Consider the following 21,347-nt stretch of genomic DNA (forward strand, 5'->3'; position numbering starts at 1 on the left):
CTCGATCTCACCTATCTCGCTGTGGACGTCTCGCCCACATCCTGCCTCTGGCCTGAAACGCCCTCCCTCCTCATATCAGACTTATAATTGCTCTCCCCCACTTAAAAGCCTATGAGAAGCAGCATGGCTCAGTGGAAAGAGCATGGGCTTTGGAGTCAGAGGTCATGGGTTCAAGTCCCGGCTCTTCCACTTGTCAGCTGTGTGACTTTGGGCAAGTCACTTAACTTCTCTGGGCCTCAGCTACGTCATCTGTAAAATGGGGATGAAGACTGTGAGCCCCCCGTGGGACAACCTGATCACCTTGTAACTTCCTCAGTGCTTAGAACAGTGCTTTGTACATAGTAAGCGCTTAATAAATGCCATTATTATTATTGTTATTAAAGGCACATCTCCTCCAACAAGCCTTCCCTGACTAAGCCGTCCTCTCTTCTCCCACTTCCTTCTGCATCGCTCCTACTTGCTCCTTCATTCATCCTCCCTCCCATCCCCAAAGTATATATATGTATATATATACATATACATATACAGCTGTAATTTGCTTAATGTATATTAATGTATTTTTCTCCGTCTAGACTGTGAGCTCATTGTGAGAAGGGAATGTATCTGTTGTACTCTCCCAAGTGTTTAGTACAGTGCTTTGCCCACAGTAAGTGATTAATAAATGCGATTGAGTGAATGACTGAATGAATCAGTGCACTGATGGTCCAGAAGTTAGAGAGCTTATCCCAAATTATGCAGCACATTGGTAGCATGGCAAAAATTATCATAAACCTCTGGTGCTTCATTAAACGGCATTCTTTCAAAAAAGACTGCAGTTTAATATTTCATTAATGAGAATGAGGATGTCACTTTTTATTGAACAGTGGACTAGAGGAAAGACAATGAGACTGGGAGTCAGGAGTCCTGGTTTAAATCCCAGCTCCACACTGGCATGGTGTGATGTCCTTGGGCAAGTGTCCTTAGAGAAGCAGCGTGGCCTTGTGGATGGAGCATATGCCTGGGAGTCAGAAGGACCTGAGTTCTAATCGCAACTCCTTCAAATGTCTACTGAGTGAACTTGGGCAAGTCACTTAACTTCTCTATGCCTCAGTTACCTCATCTGTAAAATGGGAATTGAGGCTGTGAGCCTCAAGGGGGATATGGACTGTGTCCAACCTGACTAGCTTCCCAGGCGCTTAGTACAGTGCTGTGCACACAGTAAGCGCTCAATAAATACAATTGATGATGATGATCTACCCTAGCACTTGGTACAGTATCTGGTACATAGTAAGTGCTTAACAAATACCATAAAAAAATTAACTTTTCTGTGCCTCAGATTCCTCACCTGTAAAATGGGATTCAGTACCTATTCTCTCTCCCTCTTAGGCTTGTGAGGCTCTCTCCCTTAAGGCTGTGTCCAACTTGATTAACCTACGTCGATCCCAGTGATAATACCAATATTATCATTGTGGTTGGAGTCACAAATAGTACAACTCCCAGAGTCTTCAGTTTAGGATTTCCTCGCTGCTTCCAAGAGAGATCAGAAAAAGAGTAGTTAAAGTGCTGTACACTTTAGCAATTGCTTGGAGAAGCCTGTTTTTGTTGGATTAAGTAAAAAGCTTAGACTGAAAATCCATTTATTGGGCTAAGCATAAAATGGAATTGTGCTCCTTTCATGAAGCCCCACATCTTGGAGCTGGAAAATTTCCCTAGAGCCAGGCTAGGATTTGGTTGTGAAGAACAACAGGCAGAAATCATTTTTGGACAGCTCCCATGAGGACTTTATTTCCTGTTTTATCTTCGGTCTGACCCCTTTCCTTATCATTCATTTATTCACTCATTCATTCATATTTATTGAGCATTTACTGTGTGCATAGCACTGTACTAAGTGCTTAAGGTGTCCATTACAGTCTTTCCCTTTGAGGAATCTCTTTCTTTATGAACTGGGGCTCGTTGGGAGTCAATGTAAGTATGAGTGAAGTGGTCTAAACCATATTTCCCTTTTATTTACTTCTCACTGAGCCCTAATCATCATCAATCGTATTTATTGAGCGCTTACTGTGTGCAGAGCACTGTACTAAGCGCTTGGGAAGTACAAGTTGGCAACATATAGAGACAGTCCCTACCCAACAGTGGGCTCACAGTCTAAAAAATGATGCAATGTATCTTCATCTATAAAAGACAAAAGTGACTACTCACTAGAGATTAACATTGGAAAGTATTTGGCCTAGTAAATTATATATTTTGTGAGTTGTCTAGTGCCTGGAATGAAAATTGATTTCTAATAAGCTTTTTTGTGTTCATGTGTACTTGAAGGTTGCTTTTTTAAATTTCTCATGGCTTATGGTATCTTGTTTTTTAAAATGTTTTATGCCTTTGTCGTCATGAGGATCTCATATGGGTGGAAGCAGAGAAGCTAATAGAAACAAAAAAAAATGTCAATTTCTAGGGCCACAAGGACCAATTGAAATTTGGAAGCATATTAACCAAGTGGGAATTAAATGTCAATTATATGAAAGAGGAAAACGATCCCACTAGAGTTTTGAAGACTATATTTTGAAATATTGAATTCCTTGATGGTTACTGATTGGATGTCTAGATTTTTCAAGGAATGTCTCAAATAAGTTGATGCTTCTGTTTAGATTCTCATTACATCTGGCTCTGCCCCATGCCTGATTTTCTATAATTCACAACCAAACACTTCTCTCATATTCAGAGTGCCTCACCCAACTGAAAGGAAACAAAGGAGCGTCAAACTGGTAGTGCTGTATGCAAGGCCGGAAGGAAGGTCAAGGAGAGAGGCAATGACCCTACATCTGGCATTAGTCAGGCCTTCACCTTGTCCAAGGCCACAGCACTGTGGCCGACTCTGCTCTCAGGCCATTAGCGGAGACAGAAGCCTTATTCAGTCAATCAATCATTCAATGAATGGTGGTTACTGAGCACTTACTATGTGCAGAGGGCTATACTAAGCACTTGGGAGAGTACAATACAACATAATTAGCAGACACATTCCCTGCCCCTAATGAGCTACCAGTCTAGAGGGGGATGATGCAGTCCAAGCTAGAGTGGTCAATGTGGGTAGCAAGCACAGGACTTTCACTGACCGTGGTATGGCGTTTTACAGCAAGAAACTGTGACCCAGATAGAGTGAATTGCAGGGGGAGCCATGGACTCTTTTGACCCTTGTTCAGTACTGCCCCTTTGTCTACTTCAGAGTATTTAGAAAATTCTAAATATTACTATTCTTCTACTGTTAATATGGGGCAGGGAGCAAGTCTGTCAACTCTTTTGTATTCTTCTTCGGGCATTATTACAGTGCTCTGCCCACCATAAGCATTCATCATCTTCACCTTGACCAGCTCTAATGTCCAGGCACCACTGACACCTTGCTGCTAGAGAAGCAGCGTGGCTTAGTGTAAAAAGCATGGGCTTTGGAGTCAGAGGTTGTGGGTTCTAATCCTGACTCCTCCACTTAGCTGTGTGACTTTAGGCAAGTCACTTAACTTCTCTGTGCCTGTTACCTCATCTGTAAAATGGGGATTAAGACTATGAGCCCCACTTGGGGCAACCTGATCATGTTGTATCTACCCCAGTGCTTACAACAGTGTTTGGCACATAGTGCTTAACAAATACCATCATCATCATCACCTTTGATTGACAGATAACATGATTTTGGCCAACTGAAAGAAGGATGTAATGACTCACTTCTCCGAAAATGACTGCTTTTACTCCACATTAGGAGTGGAACATTTTGGATAGGGAATTGAGAAGGTTTTCTTGACAGCATCTGTCACTCTGGATAGAACATGATGTTATGTCAGGAGAAATGGATGTGTGCCGTTCAAGGCATGCAAACTGTAGTGTGAGTTTTCCTTCCAGCAGGGTTTGGCAAGAAAGTAACCCCCACATGAATTGACTCAATTCTGATTTGGGAGGAAAAACTTGTAATCAATTGATAGTATATACTGAGTGCTTACTCCGTGTGGAACACTGTAGTGAGCGTTTTGAAGAGTACATTGGAGTTAGTAAACATGATCTATCGTTCAAGGAGCTTGCAATTTAGTGGTGAAGACAGAGCTGAAATAAATTGCAGGTAGGAAGAAGCAAGAGAGTGCAAAAGTGTGTGTGCAAATATAAAATTGAGCTGGGGGGAATATCCAAGTGCTTGACTGATTTAAAAGCACTAAAGGGCCAGTAGTGGGGAAATAGAATGAGAGTTCAATCAGGGAAGACCTCACCTAGATAAGCACTTAGTACAGTGCCTTGCAAACAGTAAGTGCTCAGTAAATATGATTGAATGCCAAGTTATACTGCCCAAGCACTTAGTACAGTGCTCTGCACAATGTAAGTGCTCAATAAATACGATTGAATGAATGAATGAATAAATATGATTGAATGAATAGATGAAATTTCAGTAGGGCCTTGAAGGTGTGGAGAGCAGTGGTCTGCCAGATTTGAAAGGAGAGGGAGTACCAGAGAGAAGGACAGCTGTGAGAAAGAGTTAATTGGAGAGACAAGAGTGAAGCACAGGGAACAGGCTTGGGAGAAACAAAGCCAGAAAACAGGGGCATAGTGGGAGATGAGTAAGAGTAAGTACTGGAGAAAGAGCTTACTGAGTGCCTTGAAGCTAATGGTCAAAAGATTCTGTTTGATGTGAAAAGAAATGGGCAACCATTGGAGGTTTTTGAGGAGTCGGGAGATGTACATAGATTCATGCTTTAAAAAAAAGATCAATCATATATATTGAGTGCTTTGGGTATAGAGAGCTGTACTAAGCTCTTGGGAGAGTACACTATGAGAGAATTGGTAGATATGTTTCCTGCCCACATGAGCTTACAGTTTAGAAGGAGAGACAGTCATTAATATAAACTAATTCATGAAATTTCAGATATGTACAAAAGGACTCTGGGACTGAGGGAGAGGTGAATAAAGGGTGATGCCGAAGGGAGTGGGAGAAGAGGAAATGAGGGCCATCCATGAAAGAGTGAAGTGTGGACTTGAGAAAGGAGGGACTGGAGGCAGGAGGCCAGCGAGGAGGCTGCTGGAGTAATTGAGTCAGGCAAGATATGACAAATAGCCAATAGCATGGTGTAAAGAAGCAGATTCTGGAGATGTTGTGAAGAACTAACTGGATTTAGTGACAGACTAAATAAGCCTTAAATATTAACCCAGCAGTGAAGCTAAGTATTTTTATATGGCCTTGGGCAAGTGAACTACTTTTTATATTTAGCTTCCTTAACTGTGAAATGAGGAAAACAGTCCTTATTTTCCAATGGTGCTAAAAGTCTTATTTATTTTGTACTGTGATATGTCAATCCTGTAGTGACACCACCTATTGTCAACATGGTATTGGTTTTTTGCCTGCTCACATTTGTCTTTGCTGCCAACCGAACCTTCTACCTCTAGCCCTGTGTTCACACTGTTCCCCGGCCTGAAATTCCCTTCCCACCCCAAATCCATCAGACCTCAGCTCTTCTCATCTTTAAAGCTCCTCAGAAATCTCACCTCCTCCAGGAAGCCTTTCACAGCTTATTCACAACCAATCACAAGCACCATACCTATTCTCAGCACTTATGGAATTTATTTCTATAATCAACACTGATGTAAATATATCTGTTTTCATTTGTACATTTTATATATGTGCATATTTTGAGTCAGCTGTTTCATCCTGATGTGTTTTTACTGCTTCCTGTTTTATATAAGTTTGTTCTCTTGCTTTCACTGTACAAATCATTTCTGTCTGCATCCTCATTAAATTGTAAGCACCTTAAAGGAAGGAAATGTGTGTCTTGCAACTGTTGTACTCTCTCAAATAGTTGTATACAGTGTCTAGGACCCGGTAGATGCTCAGTAAATATCATGTCAAGGCTTGAATATAGTTAATTTGAATATAATCAGATCAGTAACAAAATGTCAATTCTAAAATATATAAACTTTAGGAAAGTTTTGCTTCAGCCAAAATAATCATAGGCAAACACCTTTCCACGCTGCCATGCTCCAAATTAAAATTTTTATCCAGGAAAATGTATTACCTGGCCTTTTACCAAATATTCTCATTGCATATTATTTTAAAAACATTTTATCATTTGTTAGAAAAGTTGAGACTCTAGTATAATTCCCTTCTTACCATTTCTTGCTCAGAAATTAACTTTTTGTTATCAGGTAGATTAAGCCACATGTAGAGCAGGGACAAGGTCTGATCTGTTTAGAATGTGTCTACCTCAGTGTTTAGTACAGTGCTTGGCACATATCCTTAACAAATACCACAATTATTACTGTTAAGCAGATGGGACAGAATCTTTGTCTGTTGTCTCCAGTCTGGAGACTTAAGACAATAATCAGGGAATGATTCTGGCCAGTAGTGTCTTGAGGCAAAATAAGGGTTCCTGGAATGAATTACCAGCCTGGCTGTCAGCGCTAATCAAATTCCAAGGCTAATTGTAAAATTTTCCTTCCCTTTGCCTGGGTTGACCTTTTTGTGCCGCCACTCTATGGAAAGATCTTTAGGAATGATATCTCTTTGGCTTGTAGTCTTTAAAACATAGTTTCAAATCTGAGAAAAGCAAGCCTGAACTGTATTTGACCCAATTCACATGATGGCGTGTTCTCGGGGGAAAAAAAAATTTTCAGACTGATATAGTTGGACTTAAACTACAATATTAAGAAAAATGCTTTCTGAAAAACTCTGTTGCAGGAATCTCATTTTACTTAGACTTCTTGGTAGTGGTGATGTATGTGAAGATATTCTTTTATCATGAGTTTAAATGTCTTAATATGTGAAGTTTGCTTAACAAATATGATTATTGTTATTATTACTTATTGGATCCCATGGGATTGATGTAAATTCTTGATTTAAATATAAACTGAATATAATGGAACGGATATATGTTGGACTGAGAGGGAACTTATTCATGGGAATAATTATTTTGTGGACATGAGCAGTAAAGTACCTTCAATCAATCATTGGAATTGAGCACTTACAGTATGGAGTACCGTACTAAGCCCTTGGGAGAGTCCAGTTCAACCAAGTTGTGAAGACCGAGAGAGGAAACCCATTTCTCTCATTCCTACTAGGCCATCAGTCTCAGACCACAGCCTCAGCTGGGCAGGAGTGAATTAGCTTGTGAGGGAGAAAATATTTTGAAAAGGCTAGAGCAAATGAGATATTACAGATAGCCAAATAGACATTTAGACAGTTTATTCTTGGGGCCAACAAGCTTATCTTCAAAGGAAGATGTTTTATTATTGAAATTCCAGGCTTTAGCTAAATGTGCACAGGGCAAATTTGTCAGCGTTTTTAGAGACATATATTAATATAATTCATTCATTCAATTGAGCATTTACTGTTTGCAGAGCACTGTATATATGTATATATGTTTGTACATATTTATTACTCTATTTATTTATTTATTTTGCGTGTACATATCTATTCTATTTATTTTATTTTGTTAGTATGTTTGGTTTTGTTCTCTGTCTCCCCCTTTTAGACTGTGAGCCCACCGTTGGGTAGGGACTGTCTCTATATGTTGCCAACCTGTACTTCCCAAGCGCTTAGTACAGTGCTCTGCACACAGTAAGCGCTCAGTAAATACAATTGATTGTACTAAGAGCTTGGGAGAGTATAATACAACATTAAACGGGCACAGTTCCTGCTAACAATGAGCTTACAGTCTTGGGGGGTGGAGGGGAGTATTCCCCAGTAGCCACCTTATTAGCCAGCTTACATTTCCTGAAAATTCAGTTCATTTCCCATCTCTTTTTCCAATCTCCTGGTTGTCTCCAGTATCCAGGGCAGGCTCACAGTGTGGCGAAGGAACAGTCCAAAGTCAGCCTCAGTGCCAGCCCTGTGATTCCTGTGGACTCTGGAGACATTTGGGAAGCTGGACCACATGCAATCTTAAGGCAATCCTGCCTTATTGACATCAGTAAACTTCACCTTGCTACATTATATCTAAAAATAGAATATCAAATTTTCCTAATATTAGCTGGTTGACTTGTGATATCAGGTGTGTAGATTCTGTGCAATCAATCAGTGACATTTAATGAATTTACTGTGTGCAGTTCACCTTACTAAGCGCTTTGGAGAGTATAGTACAATTAAAATTGGTACACAGTATCCCTGCCCACAAGGAACTTACAGTCTAAAGGATGCTTTCAGTCTACTGGTAGTTTGTCCAGGGCAGACAGAGCTGGAGTGAGAAAAGGGATGGAGTGTCATTTAATATGCTATTTAATTAATGGTTACACCAAGGCATAACAGGAAATATGTACAGTCACTCAAGAAAAGATACATAGATTCAACCTGTGGACATTGCTTACATTAGGGAGAGAAGAGATAATTCCACTTATTCAGTACTGCATAAGTTTTAAAGAAATAGCATCCCAGTAAGGTGCTGATACTTATATTTCATTATTAATTCTAAGTTCATTTGTGTTTTAAAAGATTTGTCACTGACAAATCTCTGGCCTAAACAAATGATACTGTGTGGTCTCTTAAACTGCACTCGTAGTCTACCCTTTAAACAACAAGGGTCACAGACATAACTCATCAATCAATCATATACTTTTAGTAGAGCATTAAGTGCTCAGGACGGTAAAAACATAAGGAGTTTATAATTTATCAGGGGGAGAGATGCTAAATTACTGAAGAGGGAAGCCCGCAAAAGAACAAAATCTTCAGAAATATTTTGCCTTGAAATTTTCACCCAAATTGGTGGTAAAATGTTAAATGATGCGATGAATACCTTGGTGACACCTATTTTCCAAAAGTTCTTGAAAATGTTTCACTCAGAGTCAAATTGAGCCATGGTACTCAATGAAATGTATATGCTGATTCAGGAAGGCAAGCAGACAGAATCAAAGTGTCAGAGGGGATTAGATGTAATATATGTTAATATATACACATTAAACGTATGTATTTAGGTGGAACCTGGAGAAACTCCATCAGAAGCTAATAATGAGCCGAGACCAATGCCTGCAGAAAATGGAGTCAATCACAGCGCGTCTCTGGCACCAAAACCACCTTCACAGGTTGTCCACAGTCAGCCAACACCAGGTCAGTGATTGAACACTATTTTTGTGTAAAGCACAAAAATTAAACCATGTTTAATAGGCTAAATATCAAAATCACATGTCCAGGTGGATAAACTTAACTCTAGAAAGTCAGAAGTGAAAACATTTTCATCTGGCCTCTGTCTTGACTCACTGTATGGTCATTTTCATTTACCCAAGTACCTTGGGTCCCTTTAAGTAGGAGTCAGAGTACTTGCAGTCCACCTCACAGATCACAAAATCCATATCTCTAGAAATGTTAAATGGTAATATAGAATAAGGCAACAGCACATAACCATCACATTTCAACTCAATTCCTTAACGTACTTATGTCAAAATTGATGTTTTGGGTGCATGAATTTAGGAAAAATGGCTAAAATCAGAACCAAAATATTCATTGTCATGAATCTGTTATGTAAACGAATAGAATGCTCACAGGGGTGCCATTCTTAAAAATCCCATGTTAAGGAAAATACACACTGGAGTAATTTTGGTGACCCATGTCATTCACAAACACAGAACTCTTTCTTCCCCTCTGCCTTTAAACATACTCTCATCGCCCCCCAGCCTATACTCAGATAGCCTTATCCATATCACAATCCAGCTATCAGCCCACCTCCCTGGTACCATTCTTTATTCATTCATTCAGTCATATTTATTGACGCGCCTAGGTGCAAGGTACTGTACTAAGTGCTTGGGAGAGTACAATATAACACCAAACAAAATTTTGTACAAAATCCTCTGGTTCTAATTCCTCTCCTGCAGTTCTCTTCTTGACCCTCTGCAGTCTCGTTTCCAGCCCCTTCACAACACCAAGACCACCCTCTCCAACCAAGTTTATGAATGACTGCCTCATTGCCAAATCTAATGGACTTTATCATATTTCTCTTTGACCTCTCCTGGAAATTCCAACTAATATTCTTATGGATAAACATCAATAACACTCTCAAAATAAAACTTTCTTCGATTCATTCATTAATTCAATCCTATTTATTGAGTGCCTACTGTATGCAAAGGCCTTGGGAGAGTAAAATACAACAAACAGACTCATTCTCTGCCCACAGTGAGCTCACAGTCTAGTTGGGGAGACAGACATTAATATAAATAAGTTAATAAGTTACAGATATATATCTGTATATATCTAATTTATACATACATGTATACATATGTGCTGTGGGGATGGGAGGGAGGATGAATGAGGGGAGCAAGTCAGGGATTGTGGGAGGAGAGGGGAGGAGGGCCTAGTCAGGGAAGACTTCTTGGAGGAGATGTGCCTTCAATAAGGCTTTGAATTGGGGGAGAGCATTTATCTGTCTGATATGAGGAGGGAGGGCTTTCCAGGCCAGATGTGGACAAGAGGACAGCGGATGAGATCGAGGTACAGTGATAAGGTTAGGATTAAAGGAACAAAGTATCATCATCATCATCAATCGTATTTATTGAGCGCTTACTATGTGCAGAGCACTGTACTAAGCGCTTGGGAAGTACAAATTGAAGTATTGAAGTATGTGGGAAGTATGTGGGCTCAGTTGTAGTAGGAGAGTAGTGAAGTGAGGTGGGGGAGCACGGTGATTAAGGGCTTTAAAGCCAGTGGTGAGGAGTTTTCGTTTGATGTGGAGATGAATGAGCAACCACTGGAGTTTCTTGAGGAGTGGGGAAACTTGGTCTGAATGTGTTTGAAGGAAAGTGATCCAGGCAGTGGAATGGAGTATGGACTGAAGTGGAGAGAGACAGGAGGCAGGGAGGTCAGCAAGGAGGTGCCCCCAAAGATTTTGCACCCTTCACACACTGAAATAAATCCTTCCAACTGCAGCAATACAAGCTCATGCTTATAACAACCTTGGAAATGAGTGGTATTTGTGTATTTGTTTTTGATAAGTTGTTTTGAAGTTCTCATTTATATCAGTAGGTGGCAAAAGCAATTCCTAAACGATTTAACTGAAAACTCAAGAATGTTTTATTTAAACTCTATAGAATATTTTTTTCCAGAATATTAAGCATACATTCAGCAAATGTCAATCTTAATATCATGACCATATAAATAAACCATGTTTTCTGTTATGAACTAATTTGTCATAAAATTGATTCAGAATTTATGGAAAGCCATTTATGGTTGCTGACTTAATTTTTTTCACTATTAGGTTCTGTGAAAGCACCTGCAAAATCAGAAGATCTTATTCAGAGTGTCCTAACAGGTAAAAATAAAGCAACAGCCAGTTGTTAAGTTTGTCATAAATATGGGAAACCTTTTTTTATTTCGGTTTGAAAACAATGTTAACATTGGTTCTTACTCTTGCTTGCTATCTTTTAAATATTCTAATTTCATATCTAACACGTAATGCAAGTGGTGAAGGAAAAACTTCCAAGAAGCATTTTAGGGGTGTGAAACAAACACATCATTGGGAGTCTGGAGACGTGGATTCTAATCCTGGTTCTGCCCCTTGCCTGCTGTGTGACTTTAGGCAAAGTCACTTAACTTCTCTGTACCTTAGTTTCCTCATCTGCAAAATGGGATAAAGTACCTATTCTCTCTCTCCCTAAAATGTGAGCCCCATGTGGGGCAAGAACTTTGACCTAAGTAACTTGTATCTACCAAGTTCTTAGCACAGTGGTACATCATGCACACTAAAATACTACAGTTATTATAATTATTATTAGCAGTTTCCCAAAGTTTCCCAATTTTGCAAGCATGGAAGCAGGACTGGCTTAGACACTGAACATTCTATCAGATCAATTCAATGACAGCTTTCCACTTATAGACACTATGCTATCCTGAGTCAGTATTACTATGTGTTAAACATCTGAGTTCTAACTGAATTCTGCACAGAGAAAGTGTGTATTTTTGAGAGATCTTATCCAGTAAAAATATCTATTGTTGACCAAACTTCCAGTATCAAACCTCTAGCTATGCTTAAGGGAGAAAGAGTCAGTGTTTTTGGAACCTTGATTCTTCTTCAGAAATTAAAGACAGTCTATGGCTTTGACTCTTTCTCTCTCCCTCCCGCCCCCCCCCTTCTCGCTCTTTCTCCCTCCCCCCTTTCTTTCTGTAGTCTCACTCTCTCCTCAGCACCCAACCTGCATAGAACTTTGGGATTAGGAAGAGAAGTGGGATGGAGTCAGACTAGGATAAAATTGTAGGGAAGGAAGATAAAGTATTTCCAATTGGAGAGAAAAATGAAATCCAAATTTATAGTAAGAAATTAGCTTTATTCAGCGGGACCTTGCCTCAGTCTACAGTGCTGAATTTGAAATTTGACCCTCTACTTTTAGTGAGTGAAAATTTAGAATGTTTCTCTGAATATGAAGGATCAGATGAACAAAATATATTCATTCATTCAATCATATTTATTGAGCACTTAATGTGTGCAGAGCACTGTACTAAGCACTTGGGAAGTACACGTTGGCAACATATAGAGAAGTTCCCTACCCAACAATGGGCTCACAGGCTAGATATATGACTGTATGTGACTAAATATATGACTAGAAAACATACAAAAAATGTTGTGTTCTCAATGCTTAGTACAGTGAGATTCAATAAATACCTTGATGATGATTGAAGAGATGCAGTAGGCAAGACAGCAAGCTTCTGTCCATCTGGCAAACTCCGTGATCAGAGAGTAAGCTCAAGGGCACTGTCTCACAGAAAAATACTATACTGCTGAGTCTTATGGCTAAGCCAATCTTAATTGTGAGAAAGTTAACTTGGTGCTGATCTCCATTCATTGCAGTGAAAATAAAGCAGTTTCTTTCTGTAATAAAAACATGTCATTGGAAATTTTATGGTATTTGTTAAGCACTTATTGTGTGCCAGGCACTGTACTAAGCATTGGGGTAGATACAAGTTAATCAATTTGGACCCAGTCCATGTCCCACATGGGACTCACTGTCTTAATCCCCATTTTATAGATGAGATATCTGAGGCACAGAGAAATGAAGTGACTTGCTCAAGGTCACACAGCAGAGAAGTGGCAGAGCTAGGATTAGAACCCGGCTCCTTCTGAATCCCGGGCCCATGCTCTACCTACTAGCAAGTTGCTCCTCAAGTTGTTTTTAATAGTATCGGTTTCACCTCTTGTAAACACTACTAGTGATTTGTATTGCTGCAGAGATAGCTTATGGCCTTGGCTAGAAAGAGACAACACATACAATGCTGAGAAGCTGGAAGCATGTTTGCGCAATTTATGTAAATTAATACTGTAGTATTTAAGTGATAAATCCCATAACAATTTCTACCTCAGCCTCATAATTTTTTTTGTTTGTTTCCAAACTACAGTATTGGTTCAATAGTGTAGAATGAGCCTAATTAACTTGTAATCATGAGCCCTGTAAACTGCCTGTGGGTTTTACTACAAAACACTTAGATCACATAATCTGATGTCCTGCAGTTGAACATCCATCTCAGTCATTTTCACATGCATTAGCTGCTCTCTGTTTTTTCCTGCAGAAGTGGAAGCACAAACTATTGAGGAACTGAAACAACAGAAGGCCTTTGTTAAACTTCAGAAGAAACACTACAAAGAAATGAAGGACCTTGTCAAGAGGCACCACAAGAAAACCACTGATCTTATCAAAGAGCATACTACAAAGTATAATGAAATACAGAATGATTACTTGCGGCGCAGAGCAGTCTTGGAAAAAACAGCAAAAAGGGATAGCAAGAAAAAGTAAGTTGAAGGGAGGTTCTTTGACTATTTCTATGAGTTGGAGGTATATGGGGGTAACTTGGGATGCCAGAATTCCTAGGTTGCATCCAGTTTGGGAAGATCACTGCTGCTTACATAGGTTAGTTTGTCCAGGCAGTATGAGATAGGGACAGGGATTGTTGGACCGAGCTAAGATCCCCTTTTATGCCTACCCTTGTAACTGAGCTTAAGTTTATAGCCGCCCCCCAAAAAAATTTTGTTTGATAGCTTTAAGTTTTGAAGCAAGCCCATTTTTTTCCAGGCATGTACAGGGTATCTGTGCAACTATTGAAACAGAAAGTGCTCTTTATATTAAGGAGTGATCATTAACCAAATTGCATCCAATTACACCAACCCGATCTGGGTCTATTTATAATGCCAAGCAAGTTCCTTGAAGAAGAGCTCTTTGAGGCTGTCCCGTCTTCTGGTCTAAAGTAATTAGCCTTTCTTCTGATTCAAAGATGGGCCTGGAATAGAAGATTTTTGTGGACATAAAAGGACACATTCTTCTGTGTGAATTAGACACATAGAAGGACACATTCTTCTAATTCACATAGCTGTCAGAAATAGTTTAAAATTAAGTCCAGATAAATGTACCACTGTGTTCATTTTTCATCCCCTACCACCGAAGTTTTGCATTTCTGAAATTACTTGTGTGACTTTCTCCACTGTCTAATGTATAAATTTATAGTGTCGTCCTCTATAAGAGAACTAGGACTGAATCTTTATAATGAACACCATTATATGGTTGGTTTAGGTCATGTAGATACTGGAGTGGAATCACTGAAGCCCCCAAAATACTTTTTAGGACCTGAGTGGTCTGTTTGCATATCTGCATTAGTCAAATTATTCTCTGCCGTATAGATACCATTGAGGAGCTTTCTTCAGAAAAGTTCATTCCAGCCAAAGTTTATTGTGAAAATGGCATAAAATTTTCCAAATAGTTTTTAATTCCTTAAGGACTTAGCAACCATGGCCCTTCAGGTTAGCCCACAAAGCGTACCTCTTTTATGTGACACTTATTTGGAGGCATTCTAGACTGTGAGCCTGCTGTTGGGTAGGGACCGTCTCTATATGTTGCCATCTTGTACTTCCCAAGCGCTTAGTACAGTGCTCTGCACACAGTAAGCGCTCAATAAATATGATTGAATGAATGAATTAAAATTAGGAAGCATGGGAAATTCCATCCCAATTTTAGAAATAGTTTTTGAATAGTTCAGTCTTGCAAGTGCTCATTATTTCAAGTTGAAGACACTGAATGGTTATCCCATCCTTGCATAAAAAGCATTCTGTGACCTGTTGTGCCCTGTGGCTACAGAATACGAATCACTAGTTTATCAGCAGGTGTCCCATATAGCCTCCAAATGGAAAAATAACTAAATGGACCTAATCTGATCGAAGATAATCCATGATTTGCACACCTCCTGAGTACTTTGTGAGGAAATACTTGTGAAATACTGAAGTTTCTGTGAAAGCATTGGTGGGAGGGGCCACATCATAAATACTTTCAAGATCCTGCTTCTAATGGCCGACTGCAAAACAGCTAGTTTTCCAGCAGCCAAAGAAAGCTCTTGTCTTGAAAATGTATGACCTTCTACTGTACGCAGTTTGTGTCAGGGTTGCAGCATTATCCTGTTCATCTCTGTGATGTGGCCTCAGTGCCAAAGGCTTGTGTGGCTCTGAAATGAAATATGAACTGCCATTCTCTGACAGGTATTCACTGCTGCTATCTTAAAGATTTGGGTTGACCACATTCACAGTCCTAGACACAAAACCTTAATTTGTTTTTTCCTGTCAAAATTCTATATCTGCTATGATGCTTGTAAAGTTTCTTTGAGTTCTCTAAGCATTTTACTACTCTGAATATTCAGGATAGATGATTGTTTATTCTTTCTTATCACAGGTCTGGAGGCCCAGCCTGGGTTAAATGTTCTGTCAAGGTTCTTTCCAGCTTCGTGTTTCTGTAATCCTACATCAGTATTGTTCACATAACTACACACCCCAAAGCCACATGACAACTTAGCCCAATTTCATATATTGCAATGTTAGCCAATTGATTGGGGTCCCACAATGTCCAAGGATGCTGCTAGAGGACGTCAAGAACAAGTATTACGAAGCTATCCTCCCCACAGTACTGATCCATTACTTATTCTAGCATAACTTCTACTTTGACTTCTTGGAGCAGAGTGAAGAGTTTGTCAGTGCCCAATTGCTCCTTTCGCCCGTATTTCATCTAGCTACCTGCCAAAAAGCATGGAAACACAAATTCAATAGGGAGATGGTCATTACCTAACCAGCTGTCCACCAGAGCAGAGAGTGGATTTCTGTGGTCTTGTTGCTTATGGGAAGCAGCATGGCCTAGTAGAAAGAGCTTGTGCCTGGGAGTTAGAAGACCTGGTTCTAATCCTGGCTCCACTGTGTGACCTTGGACAAGTCACTTAACTCCTCTGTGCTTCAGTTACCTCATTTGTAAAACAAGGATTAAGGATTCTCATTTGTAAAATAAGGATTCTTCCTCTCCTTAGAGTGTGAGCCCCATGTGAGACAGGGACTGTGTACAACCTGATTTACTTGGATGTATTCCAGTGCTTAGAACAGTGCTTGGCATATAGTAAGTGCTTAACAAGTACAAGGATTATTATTATTATTAGGAGAGGCCAACTCGCTGTTTTCCCACCTACCCCCTAGATTATGTGATAATAATAGTAATGATGACAGTGGTATTTAAGCACTTACTACTACATACCAAGCACTATGCTAAGTGCTAGGGGAGATAAAAGATTATCAGGTCAGACACAGTCCCTGGCCCACGTGGGGCTCACAATCTAAGGGGAATGGAGAATAGGTATTAAATTCCCCTTTTACAGTTGTGGAAACTAAGTCACAGAGAGGTTCAGTGACCTGCCCAGGGTCACATAGCAGGCCAGTGGCCAAGCCAGGATTTTAGACCCCAGGTCCTCTTGCTCCCAGGCCCATGCTGTCCCCGCCAGGTCATGTTGCTTCTTTTCCCTAAACCATGATGCATGTGAATTCAATGTTGGGCTCACTCTTCCTTCTCTCATGAATTGTACAAACATTTTGAAGGGCCACCCCAAAAAGCGTAACAGTATTATTGATAAATTAGATATTATTTTGAGAATGATTTCGAACTTTAGTCTGATAGCACTATCTACTTGCACAGTTTTCTTCCTCTCAGAATAATTTTGTTGTAATATCTGGACCCTTTGACAAGGTTGTCATTTTGGCCCGTAACACCAAAAGACAATGGTGGAAGCAGGCACTGGAAAAGTTGTCTCATTGGTGTAAATCTTGGCAGTTACAGCACTTTCTGCATTTCTTGCAGATCTGAAACAAGCAGTCCTGATCATGGTTCTTCAACAATTGAACAAGACCTTGCTGCTCTTGATGCAGAAATGACCCAGAAGTTAATAGAATTGAAGGACAAACAGCAGCAGCAACTTCTGAATCTCCGTCAGGAGCAGTATTACAGTGAAAAGTACCAGAAGCGAGAACATATTAAGCTTGTAAGTTTGGGGAATTCTGACATTTGGTCAGTTTGGGGATGGTGGGCTAACACATTAATATGAGGCAGGCATTTTGGACCTGGTAATTTAATAATGTATTAGAAATCTTCTGTTGGATGTTTTCTCTCGTGAAACTGACTGGTAGATAGACCCACTGATGTAGGACTCTTTTTTCCAGTTAAAATACATTTTCCCATTTCATGGGGAGAATGCTTCCCAATTATTTTTCCTATCTCTTGGTAACCAAATAAAAGGATTTGGGGTTAAATTAGAGTAAGAGAGAGATGTTCGGACCTATGGAGGAACTTTTCAACTACCAGGATAATAAAATGCTAAAATATATTACCCTAGGAAATCGTAGAAACAGGGAAGAATCAAATACTCAACTCTAAATACTACAGGATGCCAGGTTCCCTATTAAATGGAAATCAGAAAACCTCAGCTCCCTGCTACATGGGAATATTATAGAGAAAAACTGAGATGTCTGATGCCCCAATATTACTTTGTAATTTTGAACCGTCCCAAGCACTTAGTATAATACTCTGCACACAGTAAGTGCTTAATAAATACGATTGATTAATAGATGCTAAGTTTTGGAAAACAATTAAGATTAGGAAACTTCAAAAATATTTCTGATCTCAACTATCAGACTTTAACCTATCCGTCCAGCTTCTGCCTGAATTTAGAAGAGGAACACACGTAACCACAGAATTTACAAGAACTTTAGGTGAATCAGCTAATATGATAATTGATTTTTCTCAAGTCTAACTTCATAGATCGTATTCCTCAGTCCAGTTTTAGAAGTAATAAAACAATTTTTAGATTAGATGATGGAAAAAGAGATCTGAATAATGTATCTACAGCTTTCATTCCAAAAGGATCATTCAAAGCCCCTAGTTTTTCCTGGATTGAAGTAAAACCAACACCAATCCACAGCCTTCTTTAGCAAAACACCTATAAAGCGGATTGATTCCACTTAATGATCAGCAAGTTCATATTGAATGAAACAAGGATCAACCGTCCAATATAGACTCACTGCACATTTTCCTGCCTTCAACCTGCTCTTTAATTTATGAGAAGTAATTTAGGAACCAACACAGGCACTTCATACTGATTTTGATGATCACAAACACTAAAACTTGAGAAAAATGTAAAAAGAAACATGAATGTAGAAACCAGCCTAAATGTTTGACCTGGGAAATTCACTGATTCCATCCACATTTAAGACACCTAGCATTAGATAGCATCCATTCTACCTTTCCTGCCCAATCTGGATTGTCTGAGTACTAAATCTACCAGCCCCAATAGTAAGTCTCTGAATCAACTGTATAAATTGATATTTACTCAGTGCTTGAGTTATGCTTTCTGAAATGGCAAGAATTATTTATTAAGTAAAAAGAAAAATGGCAAGAAGATGAACAGTCTTCCCAGAAATTTCCTGACCAGAATTTCTCATCTTCTCACTTACCTATGTATCCTCCATGCAGGTGTGCTGACTCCATTTTATTGTGACTGAACTCTATTTTTTCTCCCTATGAATTCAACAGAAAAATTCAGTTTTACTTTCTTGCATGGACTTACAAATATTCCTACAGATACTTCATTTATTTTGGCATGAGCATCTTTTTACATGTCTGAATTTTTTTGAAATGCTTACAAGCTTCTTTGTAGCAGAAAATAAATGTTAAACCCTGGGCAGTCAATAGACAAAAGGTCACGCAAGGCCTTTTTTTTATTATTTAGCAATGTACGAAGGTCTTTTGCTTTTCTAGATCATGTTTATGTAGGTTGGATTATTAGTTGGCAGATGTAACTCATCAAAGGACAGAAAGAGCAGGAAACTTCTTCCAGAAATCCCTCCTTTAGAAGGACTAGATATTCCAGAGTCCTTAGTGAAATAGAACCTTCTGGGAGGTAGTGAAAATACCAGAGAGATCTAAGATACGGCAGATTTTATCAAATCCAAGATAAAGGCATCCTGCTTTCACACTGCCTTATTTCTAGTAATAGTAATTGTATTTATTAAGTGCTTTCTGTGAGCAGAGCACTATAGTAAGAACTGGAAAAGAGTATACAAGAAGGAACTTTATTTTAGGTTCTCTCTCTCTCTTTCTCTCTGTCTCACTTTTCCCTCTGAATTAAATTGTAATTGCCATGTGTCTCACTACTTCATGTTACTTGACAATGTCTGAGGTGACTGAATCCTTCTCTGACCCTCTACCATTATCAAGAGTTGACCCTTTCTCTGAACACCGTAAGTTGTAGTCACTATCCTACAGAGTGCAATTGTGATGCATGAGGCTTTGAGAAAGATAAGAATCTAATACAATTTCTGTGGGTGGGTGAGCTACTTCAGTTGACAGGCCAAATATGGACTAGATTGATCCTGGCGGGCCTATGTTTTGATCTGTTTTCGGATTGTGGATGAAATTAGATATTCCCACTCCCTCACAATGGGCATTCATCCGTATCCCGAGTCATTGTCTGTGTCTGGCCACGACTTCAATTTGCACGTTTGCATCAGTGTTTTCTGGTGGGCAGTGACCCATTTAGCATCCTATAGCATGAGAGAAGTGGGAAACAAGAAGAAGAGATGTTGGGTTAGTGACAAATAATTTATTGGTTTGCCATAAAGTGAGAACTTGATTTGGGTTGACTTGCAATTTATTATCTATAAAATTATCTTCACGGTATTTTCCAACCAGAGACTCTCTTGCTTAGAAAAAGTCTTTGTTCATGATAACAGAAAACTTCAAGTTGACATTTTCTTTTCCCAGCTTATTCAGAAGCTAACAGATGTCGCAGAGGAGTGCCAGAGCAATCAGTTAAAAAAGCTAAAAGAGATTTGTGAAAAGTAAGGCTCAATATGCATTACAGATTACATATTCATACCTAAATATGCTTGACCCAGGAGTCTAATATATTTTTCCTTTACTTCATATTTAACTTTTAGGGAGAAGAAAGAATTAAAGAAAAAGATGGATAAGAAGAGGCAGGAGAAGATAACAGAAGCCAAATCCAAAGACAAAAATCAAATGGAGGAGTGAGTAGGAGGATTCAAGTGGTTTATTTCACATCGTGTGCCAAGTGAATTGGGGTTTTACAAAATATTTAAACCAAAAGTTGAAAGCTGTTTAATTTTGCCCCAGCCCACACAAATGAAAGTCCTAACATTTTGTACACTTAGGGCTTTCTACTTAAATTTTAATTCAACGAGTATTAGAAGGTCAAGCAGAGCTTAACACTGAACTACCAAATATTAGAGTAAATGGCACTTAGTGTTGGAGGGCAAAAGGGTTTTTCAAGGAAGATAAAAGAACCAAAAAAACAGGTTAAATGTCTTTAGACTGCAGTTTATAAGAAACTAGCACAGCTTAGAGAAGTAAGGAGCGCTTATCATTTAAGTTGCTTAAGAGCAGAAAGAGTGTATTACAAGAAGTAAGTTAAAAACTGCCACTTTTGGATCTAGCACTGGAGCGTAGTCATTGGTTGGTTGAGGCAGGGAAATAGCTTGTTGAGAGAAATTGAAGCTTAGTGGATTTCAATTCTCAGCAGAATTTAGTGAAGCTCAGAAGACACGGCAGAAACAACAGTCCCTTCACTTATGAATTCTCATTCTACATCTGCTTACACTAATGCAGTCACGGGTGCCAACTGCAGACGAAGGAGAGGGAAGAGAAGGGTAATCATCCCGAACCTTAAAGTCTGAAAAGTCTGAGATTACTCCCCAAGCTCTGGGGCCATGGATGTCTCCTAGCAGCAGTCCCAGATTTGTGCCAGGATTCTGCTTTGACAACTCTGGACCTGGTCCTCAGGGTCCCGATTCTCCTGAGCTTCTGTTTACATGCCTGAACTGTTGCTCTCTTGCTGATGGAGCCAGGCACCCCTTTTGTTACTAATCAAGTCTTGGCCTGAACAGCAGTCGGCCCAGGCTGTAGTAACCTGCAAGGCTCTTAGCAGCACAACTATGAGATGGACTATATATCCGTTCTAGAAGGGGGAAACATCACTGTGTCACTACCTTGGGTACCATAGCGATCTCCAGTCAAGTCTGGATGTTCCCTCAGACCAAAAAAAAAAAAAAAAATCATCATAACTTTTCAGAGAA

At 39.5% G+C, this 21,347-nt stretch overlaps 1 protein-coding gene across 2 annotated transcripts in view; it reads left to right on the plus strand.

The window, feature by feature from the left end:
• The window catches only part of PLCB1 (phospholipase C beta 1), a 444,925-nt gene that overhangs the window by 358,313 nt on the left and 65,265 nt on the right, over window positions 1–21,347 (plus strand). For both annotated transcript variants that reach the window (XM_038750967.1, XM_038750968.1), the window contains exons 24-29: window positions 8,905–9,037; window positions 11,175–11,228; window positions 13,478–13,697; window positions 17,059–17,239; window positions 20,017–20,093; window positions 20,193–20,282. In XM_038750967.1, coding sequence (XP_038606895.1) covers window positions 8,905–9,037; window positions 11,175–11,228; window positions 13,478–13,697; window positions 17,059–17,239; window positions 20,017–20,093; window positions 20,193–20,282 — 755 coding nt within the window. The remainder of the gene's footprint in view (window positions 1–8,904; window positions 9,038–11,174; window positions 11,229–13,477; window positions 13,698–17,058; window positions 17,240–20,016; window positions 20,094–20,192; window positions 20,283–21,347) is intronic.

Source organism: Tachyglossus aculeatus, chromosome 9 (genome assembly GCF_015852505.1).
Source record: "Tachyglossus aculeatus isolate mTacAcu1 chromosome 9, mTacAcu1.pri, whole genome shotgun sequence".
Classification (NCBI taxonomy): Eukaryota; Metazoa; Chordata; class Mammalia; order Monotremata; family Tachyglossidae; genus Tachyglossus; species Tachyglossus aculeatus.